Here is a 12,114-nt window from a genome sequence, read left to right as displayed (position 1 = left end):
TTTTTGTTTGGGATTCCCAAGTATGTTTTTTCTATAAATGTGAATGATCATCTCGAATATTTCTTTTCTAGACTTCTTCCCTCATATATGTTTGTGATAGGATTCGTTATGATTATCCCTTGGTTCGGATCCGGTCCCGTTTGGCACGAGACGATAGACCCAATTGTTGACAGATGTAGACGTAATTGGTGGGCAAATCTTCTTTTCGTCAACAACTACGTGAACAATGAGGAACTGGTAAATATCGTATAGAAGTGTTTTCTCGAAATATATTCATAAAAACTGAGTTCAGATAGAACTTTATTTTTTTAATAAGTAGAAGAAAAGATTTTAACGGAAGGTTTTAACTTCAGAACCATTTTATTGAAATAAATGCCTTGAGCTGCTTTCAGACAGAAATTCTTATTTCCGTATATCCCTATTATTACGATTAGACTGTACATTATTACAAAGATAAGTTATTTATTCTTTTTATTGCAGTGTATGGAACAGTCTTGGTACTTGTCTGTTGACACCCAGTTGTACATCCTCTTCCTTATAGTGCTGATTCCCCTCGGAAGGTAATGACTTCAATGAATCATGACAACAAATATATGTGAGTTATGATTATTCAATGATCAGTCTTTGAATAATCATGATTATTTGGGACTTAAAATCGATGACAACAGTAAAATATATAAATATAAACAGTATATATAAAGAGCAATTAGTGTGCACTGCCCTACCATTAATAACCGGACATCCGCATATCTACAAATAACCTTTATTTACAGGAAAACGAAAGTAGTGTGCTGAAACCTTTAGCCTTTATGACAACCTATAGTCTCAGTGCAACACTCCATCAGTTTTTTGTAAATGTCCTACAAGTTTTGGCCTTCAAAGTGGTGATCATAGCAGCTCTGTTTTTTTTTTCTCATCAAAAACAACTTGACTTTTCGTCAGCTTCAGAAGTTTATCAAGTTGTTTCATGATGATTTCAGCTCCAGTCCGCTCCTATTTGCAGATCACATCACCAATTCTCATTTAGATGGACTGCCTATGTGTTAGCCTATTATGATTCCACGCTGGAAGTCTGTTAACTCCGTCGATGATGGAATCTGCCATTCACAGTCATACTACTGTCTTCTCGAAGGCCTCCGACATATTTACAGTTATATCTAACACACGGTGCTTGGGTTAGACGTGACCTAAAACTATCGACGTGTGGTGATCCGAATATTAATGATAGTGCAGTGTATATGCAATCATCATATTAAGGTCATGAACAGAGGTAATCATGAAATATTTCTTGTAGAACATTAAACAGTTTTGCTTGCTGGCCTATCTTTTAATTCGATATATTGCTATTCTTTTTTTTATGACTTGTGTTTAAAAATCTTCCAGATGGCCAGTAACTGCCCTGATCATCAACTTCTCCTTGCTAGTAATAGCTGCCATAGTAACAGCGGTCCTAAATATTTGTTACGATTTGCCTCCCACCGGATTGGTACTGTATCCGGATAAGAGGTAAGTTTGTTTTTTTTTAAATATACTGAGTATTAAGTTCACTGAATTGTCACGATTGTTGTAAAATGTTAAGATGGCTTGCTCGTTCTCCAGCTGTCGATAACTGCAAACACTGAACAATACGCCATTTTGTCTGCACGCTCTGAAAAAATTCAACTGCTGTCGGAGACAAAACAACATACAAACACCACGTTTTCTTCCAAGGATTCTGAGGAATAAAAAGTCAAGGTCAGTGTTCATTTTCACGTCACCTTTCTTGTAACAACAACACTTGTTAAGGGCAGTGTGACCTGCATTAATTTATCAATTTTTGTATCTTAGTTCCTTTTAATGGTTTCGAAACTGTTCGTAGCGTAAGACAGTAACATGAGTCGTACAGAAGGCAAATATTGAAGCCTTCCAGCTGAAATGCAGACAGTTGTTGCTGTTATGTACTTAATCAACTTTGTTTAGTGCATTCCAGATGCTAGTAGAATTCATAACATGATACTTTCATGCTAATTGTATTAATATGGCAATTATTTTCAAATTATGCAAATTTTGGACTGCATAGTTGCCGTCTCTTGGCATATCACTCTACCATTTGGACAACATAATTTTCTACTACTTATTTTAGAACCTGTCCGTTGAAGGTCGACAGTTGAACAATAGATTTTGGCATCACCGGAAATAAAACAAGCTCCCTCAAGCATAAATCTTATTTTTTTAAGCCTTAATTGGCGCACAAAACTTGACAGACATAATTCTACACGTCTGCGCTAAAACAACATACTCTTTAACTACCTTAATGCTGTTCAGTTATTTAAAGTTATTTGGAATGCAGCGAACCTCTGTTTTAAAGGACCTCACTTTTGCGAACTTTGGATATAACGGATTGCTTTTATTGAACCCAGCTTTTCATCTTACTGGACCCGTATAACGGCTGGTTCACATTGACTTCAGATTAGCTAATGTAAATAAACAGAAATTTTTATGCATAAACAGAAGTGACGTTTATTTGATGCATGACTGAGAATTGTTGTTTAACTAACCACAATAATTTTTCTTCCTCAGTGATCGCTACTTTTTTGAAGAGATACTGTACGTCAAACCGTATCCCCATTTGTCTTCATACGCCATTGGGATAGCTGTTGGATATTTCCTGGCCACCCGCCGGTACATCAAGATAAACCGAGTGAGTTTCTTTCTTTCATAGTTTTTTTTTTTTTTTAATTTTTATCGATCGTTTCTAAGATACTTTGGTAATGTGACTGTGAAGAATATTTTGAGGCGTTTTCTGCTAAATAATATTTGACTTTTCATTCCCAGCTGGCCCAGTTCTTTGCGTGGCTTCTTTCTGCTGCCATTGGCATGGCGGTGATATTCAGTATCTACAAGTGGAACGTGGGCGTTAAGCCTACCGTAGCAGAATCTGCAGTATACGCCTCAACGTCCAGGATTGGTTGGATGATGTGTGTAGCCTGGATCACCATTGCCTGCATCACAGGAAGGGGAGGTAAATACGTTTCACAGATAGGAGAATTAACCATCTGTTGAATGTCTGCTGTAAATATCATAACAAAGTAAATTCTTTTTGTGTACAGCATGTACATGCTGATGACCAGCTAAACATTCAACAGAAACTGGTCTTCTAGTATTATAGAAAACCCTGTAGGCTGTAACTTTTTTTCCTTCTATATTTAATAATATTAAGCAGAATATATATATATATATTGTCTTCACACGCCAAGTCCGCGAAGTACTGCGATATTTTTTCCCACAATGACTTATTTACCAGATTCATGTACTGACAAGGAAGGAGGCGGATGAAATGTTGCCTAAAAACATGTTGTGGACCAATGCGATCCATTTCCTGCTAAGGGGCAATGTGAATACCCATAATTTTCGTGTATTGGAAACATCGCTTCCACACCAATACCAACACGTTACTGCTTGTACCATTATTCATAACTGGACCATTCTAGGAGGTTCGAGCACGTACACCCAAAAATTGTACCATTGCGGGCGACCACATTGGTATTTGATTTTGAAAGTGAGCGTGTAGCATCTATAAATCTACTCAAAAGACTGGTCTAGGTGTTGTAGAACAAGTAGTTAGGTTAGAGGCAAGTAACATTTAACTGAGATCTGTCAGTGCAATGTGCAATACGTTTTTATGTAAATTTGCCCTGAGATATTATTTTATACACGTACTAAAAAAAATTAAACCTTTTGCAATTGGCGTCAACAGATAATTAAACGTACGTCAAGCAAATATAAGTGGTCGCATGGTTTGACCGTAAGTTCCTTGGAATCATATAAATGCTGTACGCATTCCTGGGGCTTCTTAGAGGTGATCTTCCAGACTTTCAGAAAGGTGCTATTGCTGGTACCACAAATGAATATCGTTGTGTCTTATCTGACTAACTTTACCTTTCAATGCTTCTTTTTGCCCCGGATTGCGATAGATTCTTTCAAGACGACAACACAACTGTCCACTGTGAAAAAACTGCATCTGAATTTTTTCGAGGAACGTTCCCAAGATTTCCAATTAGGAATTTAGGATTCCCAATTAGGCGGACCCTAGCCGGCTAATTCTCTAGATCTGAATCCAATTGAGAATGTCCGGAATATGTTGGAAAGAGAAGTTCGACTTGAAGTTCTCTACCGACCACAATATAGAAGCTGGCAAATATCATGTTGGAAGAATAGTGAAATGTGGACCTACATTCTCTCGTGTACCTAGTGGAATCCATTCCACGACGCGTACGGGCTTAATTCGAGCAAAAGGTGACCCTACTAGATCCTGAATAAATACATGCATACATACAAATAAAGGTTTCTTATTTTTTTGGCCAATGATTGTGAATAACTGTGGCATCGTTTGCTTTGGCACTTCGCTTCGTAAACCATAACTTTTAAAGAATCGCGTACTTGTATTATAAATAAAAATCCAAAAATTATGGATAAAATCCTACTTAACAAAGCAATTTCATAAAACTTCATTTCAAAATTGCTTACGCTTTATTTTACAACAAAGCATTATTTAAAATTTCAGTTTATAATAGCGCATCTTTATAAATAATTCATTTCGGTATATTATTGATGGATCATACCTAGACCTGAAGACGGAATTCAGCAAAGAATCCCAAAGTGTAACCGACTTATTATCTTGGTATTTGATTTAAAATTTGCATTATTTTTAATAATAATTTCAGTAAGCGCTATAGTCCTTTCTTAAGGCTTTCTTTTACGTCTCGCTTGAATTTCTTGTTACTGTCATTTTATTTTCATTTTGGTCTTCGCAATAGGAAAGATTTTTGAGTGTTTCGAATACTTTTTAGTAATTTCTTAGTAATTAGTGTTTTTCTGTGTTATCGGACAATACATAATTTTTTTAATCTTTTATATCAGGAGTCGTAAACAGTTTCCTAAGCTGGAGTGCATTCATTCCTCTCAGTCGACTGTCATATTTGGCTTATCTAATACATCCCTTGATCCAATATATGGTGTACGGATTCTTCCATGAAAGAATATACGGTCATCACCTCGTTGGTGTAAGCATTTCAAATTATTTTCATTAATATTATAAAATCAATTTCTGACGTAAACTGTGTATTGTATATTTAATTGTAATTGTAGGAATAAATACCTTGTTTACATATCATACATTTATAAGAAAACTGTTATAAACGATACATGTTGAGACAAATCTTGTTTTTGTTTATTTTCTTTTAGGTATACTATTTTTTCGCTCATCTGGTGACTACGCTGTGTGTCTCGTATATTTTCAGTCTTCTAGTTGAATCTCCGTTCATGAACATAGGGAAGATGTTCTTAGGGGGCAGTAACGAAAGGCACGGAGGAAAAGATCAAGCTGCTACAACCAAAGTAGAAATTGTTAGTGACGCTCCAACACTTACTAAGTTCCATTTACAAGAAAATGGCTTCACGAAGACTTCGGCTGATAAAAATGGAATTGACAATTGCGTTTTCGTGAGACTTTGACCATGACATGGCGCAAGTTTGGTAGTATGGCTGTTAGTTATCCAACATTGCATTATGAAACGGGTTTGAATGTGTAGTGATTAGCGAAGTGGTGAATATCGTCAGCTGAATATGCCTTGCAAGTATTTCTGCTTTCAACATAATGCAGAATAAAGCCAGTAAAACAGGTTGTGTGGATGAAAAAACTTAGCGCTACACCTGTGAGGTACATCTCAAAAATAACGAGCCCGCGTTAATAATCGGTCGGTGATAAAAATCTGTCATTTTCTGTAGCTTCCTAAGTACAAACAAATTTTTAGTGAGTATGAATTTTGAATTGTTTTTTACCCTTTTCTCAGAGTTATAGATTTTTTACACCCAGTAGGTACGACGCCACAATTATTTTTGCTGTTTTCCGCTGGCGATAGCGTAACTCAATAGTTCTGCTACGAAATATTTCTCCTGTTTGTTGCTAGCTATTTGAGTTATTTTCTATGTAGCTTTAAATTAATAAATATGAGATGACCTTTTTCACGAAGCCATTCGTTTGGAAGTAATTCAATACCAGTGCAATTCGTTGTGCAGGCAAGGTTGTTCTGCTAGGAGCATAAAGAACTCTTTTAGGTATTCCATAGTTATCAATAGTCTTATAGGAGGTGTTTTTTTTTTTTAATGTTTTGTCATTTTTTTCCCTTATTTGGTTTCAAATAATCATGGCGAAAACACAGAACGCGATATCCACTCCGGATAGTAGTGAACAAGATTCAAATTTCGCACGATGCACAGTGCCAAATTTGACATAAGTGATAAAATATTGGAAAATGGAAGTAAATAATACTTTCTAAAATGTTATATAGATTACTAATATATTTACAATTATTAAAATCGATTTTACAAACAATAAGCAGAAATGATGAACTGTTCACTTTTAAAATTTTATGGGATAAACGGTTTATAAAACAAGAAAAAAATATGGAAGAAACAAGGTAGTTTCAAAATAAAAGGTGTGAAAAACACATTTCTCTAAAATGTTTAATTTTTTTAGTAAAAACTAAAAAAAAAGACATACAATAAGTATTGCAGTACATTATGAAAAGAGAAATATTGTTTGTAAAGTTCAAACAAAATTTAAAAAGCTCAAACTTTTTTTCAGAAATTGAAACGAAAGTTCACACCAGTCAGGTGTAGTGCCACCACTACCAAGTCAAGAAGGAAACCTTGAGTGAAAAAGCAAAAAATAATTATTTAAAAATAAATATTTATTAAATAACAAAAAAATGAATAATTAACAACAAACTGCATTTATGCAATATTTAAATATTCATTAAAGAGAAAAAAAAAAAAAAAAACACGACAATAAATGTGTATTAAAACCAAACATTTAATATCACAATCCTGTTTGATTTGTTAAGGTTAAACTTCATAACAATTATATGGTGTTAAAGAAAATTGTTAAATAATTAATTAACCATTATATTAATTAATTAAAATTATTTAATGTGTGTGATAACTAAGCGGTAATTAGGCTTTGTTTTTGACATGACTCTTGACTTAAGTTATTTGGATTATACAATCAATTTTCTTGGATTGTCTTTCTTCAACACTGCACAAGAGCGGTTTGCGAAGCATATGTTGATTATGAACTTGATAAAAGTGCACTAAATCTCGATATAATCAACCTTGGTTTATCAGAGATTAGGGGTGGAACCAGGAGCATATTTGACTTGCGATCTCAGGCTGTTTCTGTAATTGTCTTTCGGTTATTTATACATTTGATTTTGAAGACTGTTTTCTACACTCTTAGAATTTACTGTATTATTTTTATGTTTCCATGCAATATTTTCAGAACCATCTTTATTAGATAACTTGTGTTTTGTTTATTAAAAATGACAACACTAACATAGTTGTGTTAACTTTGAATTCGAGCTTACCAATTTAATTTGATATTCTCTGAAAAGTCATTATTTATGCCTATATAGTATGCATAATGGCAGCCATTTTAATGTTTTTGAAGGGGTTCTATGATTATAAGTTAGGCAAAAACATATTAATGGTATTAGCATATAATTTTTGTAACTTAAATGCATAGCATAAATGGTATACCATTTATGCAATGCAATTTAGTACAGCATTTTGTTTATTTTGCTGTTTTTAAAAAGTTTTATTAACTTTGTATGTTTCAATCCCTATAGAACACTGTTTTGTTTAACAAACAAAACAATAAAATATTTTAATGTGCGATTTTTTTTTTCTTTTGAAATATGTATAAAATAAAAAAAAAAATGTTCTAGTGAAATGGTACCCTCAAATGTAATAAAATGCAATTTTTAATTTTGTTCTTGAAGTGTATTATGAAATAACACACACACACACACAACACACATCACTTTAATTTCATAAACAATAATAATTACCAGATATTCATATGTACAATAAACAGTCACGCACTATATATATAAAAATAAGATTTGTCCTAGCTTCATTTATGTGATATAATTTTGAGTGTACGTAGTAAATAAAATTTAACTTAAATTTTATTTTAAAATAGATACAATAACTATTTAACTCATTCGCCAAGCAAGGGGGTTCTTGACTTCTTTTGTTAATGCACCACTTACAGAATATTGGAGAGTTATTGTACCACCACAGTAATTCGAGGGGAGGTTGAAACGTTCCTAGCCTCTTGTAGAAGAAATGCTGAAAAGTAGTGAAAATCCAGTTATTTTTCGGCATAGTTTCACTCAACACATTTTCTTGCACAATCCGCAGCTTTCGTAACCAGTTCAAATAAAATTCAGAAGATTTTGACTCAAACTAGTTGTTGACTGCATCTATCACAGCACTCTCACCGTCAAATTTCTGTTCTTTCAAGTCATTTTTGAAATTTGGAAATAGAAAACAGTCCGATGGAGCCAGATCCAGTAGGACGGTTGCTGTAATAGCTCGAACCCACAGTCATGCAGGGTTACTTGAGTCACAAACGCTGTGTGCGCTGGTGCATTGGCTTGATGCAAGAGGATTTTTTGGCCAATTTTCCCAAGCCTCTTCAGCTTTAGTTCCTTGCGGAAACCTCTCAGTAGGTTAGAAAAAATACTCATCATTGATGGTGGCACTTCGTTCCAGGAATCAACCGTAATCACTCCTTCTGCATCCCAGAAGACGGATGCCACGCCTTTCCCAACGGACTTCTGCACTAGAAACTTTCTAGGATGGGAGGAGTGGGATGTTTCCACTGTTTTGATTGTTCTTTTATTTCAGGGTCGAAGTGGTGCCCCAAGTTTCGTCCATAGTGGCAGACCGACCCCAAAACTGAGGCCTGTTACCGTTTCTTTAGTTTCAAATTTCTGTTGAATATCATGAAAACACCTCACTCTTTCTTGCTTCTTGATTTGCATTCAATGCTTTAGGAACCCACCTCAAAGAAATCTTCTTCATTCCTAAAACATTCACCACAATTTCGTATGCTCACTCATGGGAGAGGTTGAATGTTGCCTCAATATGCTTCGATGTTATTCTGCGGTCTTGCATGATTAGGTCATGAATAGCACCCACATTTGCAGCTGTCGACACCGTAGCAGGCCTCCCACTGCGGGGTGCATCTTCAGCACTATCTCCTCTACGCTTAAATTCCGCATCTCACGTTTTGACTATGGCATATGATAGACAAAGTTCCTCTAATGTTTGCTGCATGTCTTCGCAATTTTCTTTCTGCGATACTCCCTTTAAATGAAAGGTACCCAATGACTGCACGGTACTTGATTCTCTCATGGATTAGCATCGCCTGTTTTTGAGTGCATCCTTCATTATTTATGAAATATTATTATAATTTGTTATGTGTGGAAATCGGAATGGTTTTAGGTGCAAGGTAATCAATTAACAACAATGTTTTTGTAACCCAGAAAACCGAGGCCAACACTCTTCCAACTGATGGTTGGATTGGAAGCTTTTTCGGAGCTGGAGAGCCTTTGAGCTTCCACAGCATGCTTTCTAATTTGGATTCAGGACCATAAACATGTTTCACCACCAAACACGAAATAGAAAAAAATCTGTCTGAAGCCTGTTTGACTTTCTGATGTTCATCATGAATGGAAAGATTTCTGATGTTCATCATGAATGGAAAGATTTCTGGGAGCTCATCTTGTACAAACTCTGGACATCCCAAATATTAGATACTTCTATAGAAAATGTTAAATACTTTTTTAAAGTTCAGACAATTTCATTCTTCTGATTTCTAAATTTTTTTCTTCAAAGGTGGCAATTATTTCAGAATTTGTAGTATCAGATAGTCAACCAGACTTTGGATCATCCTCAACTGACTCCCGTACTCTTTTGAACTCTGCCGACCATTTTCACCAATGGTCGGCAGAGTTAATAATAATTTTCAACAATAACATAACTGGTGATAACTTCCTCATACGCACGCTCTTGTTATCCTTTTATGGATTTCCTAGCATTTCTGCACTCTTTGGTAAAAAAAAAAAAATTGATACTGAACGATGATCGATTTCTTGTAAATTTTTCTTCCATCTACCAGCATAAGAAAAGTTAAATTTTAGAAACTGAATAAGACATTGATATACAATTATTTTATGCCATTTTATAAGGCATTAATCTACAAAATAACCTATTCTGTTGTAACAAAAGTTCAGAACTCAAGTATCAATTATATTTGAGTGATCATTGAATTATGACAACCTAGTACTGTGTTGGGCCACCATTCGCACCGATAACAGTCGCTATTCACCTAGACATTGGCTCCACTAGACGTCTGACGACGTCCATGGGTATCTGCAGCTGCAAGGCTTTCTACAGTGTCAGAAACTATCCCACAGTGTTCAAATGGACTGAAGTCACGCGAATTTGAAGGCCATCAAGATGGGTGATATCTTTACTGTGTTCCTTGAATCACTAGCACACATTGCGACCCCCATGATAGGGTGCATTATCGTCTTGGAAGAGTTCGTTTCTGTCATGGTAAAAATGCAGCATGGCAAGGTGTATGTGGTGTCCTAAGAGCTGCTGGTGAACCTCACCAGTGAAACGTTGGTCCCTACGCACCAGGGGTTCTAGTTCTTCCAGGAAAAAAAACATGTCCCATATTAAGCAACCACCGCCACCTGCCTGGATATTGGGCACCATGCGCGATGAGTCCATGGACTTGTGTTGCTTGTGTCGCACACGAATGCACCGTCAGTGTGTTGCACCAGGTATTTGGACTCATCCGAACAGTGCACTCGTTTCCAGTCCTTCAGTGGCCAACTAACGTGTTGTTGACACCACAGCATTTGCAGTCGACGATGATCAGTGATAAGATGGGTCACCTGCTATGGAACCCCTGACGTCTGAGTGTGCGGCGCATTGTCATCTGGGATATTGTTCTTGCACTCCCCATGCGATGTCAACTGTCGCACAGTGACCTGCCGTTGAGCCTGGGGAACCCATTGCACCCTTCGCTCACCACGAACATCCACCTTGAGTAATCCTTTGCAGTTATGTCTGTGGGAGGTGGTTTGACCCGTTCGACCTCCTTTGTACACCTTAACTACAGTGAGCCGTGAGCAACTGACCGACAAGACATGCCGTTTCCGATACGAAAGCACCCGACCCACGAGCTCCTACAATCATGCCCTTTAGAAACTCCGTGATATTTTTTGTACATCCCAAAACTGCTACTTTTCACTTTGACTTTCACGACCAGATGCAAATTACCACTGCTCCAGCTTAAGAAACTCTTTGGCTTTTTACACTACGTGCTATGTGGCATAATCAATTACGGTTGACATAATTCCCTGACCACTGAGTGTATATTTGAGTAATTATTTGCAAGTAACTACTCAAGTTTCATACATCTCCTTAGGAAGCAATACATTTTATTTGAAACACAACAGGTTTTTACCAACCCATGAGCAGTAATGTTTCTAGGGAAAGGTACGCCTGAAGCTTTTTATTTGATTTTTATTTTGCCAATACATTATGGACAAACGTTTATTTAGCTAGATTTCTAAGAAAACTTTAAACAAAACTGAATCCAATTCATTCTTATCTTGAAGAAACAACTGGATATAAACTTTGGTTGTCGGAATGCGTCATAGTGGTTAATTCTGCGTGTTTCTTCTAAGAATTTCTCTTCCAGGGTCATGTTTCTTAGCCGTTAGACTTACAGACGTCTTAATCGCTTCCTTATTAGGTGACAAATGTCGTTAGTTATGAATCGGTTTAGTATTTGTTTCCGTTTGCGTAATGGTTGAAGGAAAAGAGCTCTAAGGGATCACAGACAGTCAAGTTCGTCTACGCGGAAGTGTATTTGAAACACGCAAACACGACAGTGGAACGAAACGGTTTAAGAAATGGGTCGACCTACATGAAGGGTTAAAGATCTCGTTTTTTAACATTACAAAGTCATCACAGTCCTTAATATACAGGAGTCGTGCGGAAACGATTTTATATCAGTCCTCGATGTACGTGACATATTATGGTGCAATGATGAGTTATATTTTTCCAATAAAGCCAATTAATTTCTTATTCGATATCTATATCTATCTGACCTATTTAAATATGGAAGGTAAAGACGACAGATAATCATTCTAGAGAAATAAGGCCAATATTTATGTCGGTCTTTACTGCTTGGCGTGAATAGGTGGA

The 12,114-nt window shown here is 36.0% G+C and overlaps 1 protein-coding gene across 2 annotated transcripts in view; it reads left to right on the top strand.

Annotated features, from left to right (window-relative positions):
- The window catches only part of LOC150087890 (nose resistant to fluoxetine protein 6-like), a 31,423-nt gene extending 25,011 nt beyond the window's left edge, over positions 1-6,412 (top strand). Inside the window, exons 9-15 of one of the 2 annotated variants that reach the window (XM_090369249.1) lie at positions 72-237; positions 481-560; positions 1,384-1,506; positions 2,560-2,680; positions 2,815-3,001; positions 4,900-5,042; positions 5,224-6,412. In XM_090369249.1, coding sequence (XP_090225375.1) covers positions 72-237; positions 481-560; positions 1,384-1,506; positions 2,560-2,680; positions 2,815-3,001; positions 4,900-5,042; positions 5,224-5,493 — 1,090 coding nt within the window. In that variant the 3' untranslated portion in view covers positions 5,494-6,412. The remainder of the gene's footprint in view (positions 1-71; positions 238-480; positions 561-1,383; positions 1,507-2,559; positions 2,681-2,814; positions 3,002-4,899; positions 5,043-5,223) is intronic. The other variant, XM_090369250.1, reaches the window with a different exon arrangement.
- The last annotated feature ends 5,702 nt before the right edge of the window (positions 6,413-12,114 follow it).

The sequence above is a fragment of the Mastigoproctus giganteus genome, chromosome 3 (assembly GCF_048544385.1).
Source record: "Mastigoproctus giganteus isolate SK-2022 chromosome 3, ASM4854438v1, whole genome shotgun sequence".
NCBI lineage: Eukaryota > Metazoa > Arthropoda > Arachnida > Uropygi > Thelyphonidae > Mastigoproctus > Mastigoproctus giganteus.
The sequence above is the reverse complement of the archived record's forward strand: the minus strand, read 5'-3'. Positions and strand labels throughout refer to the sequence as shown.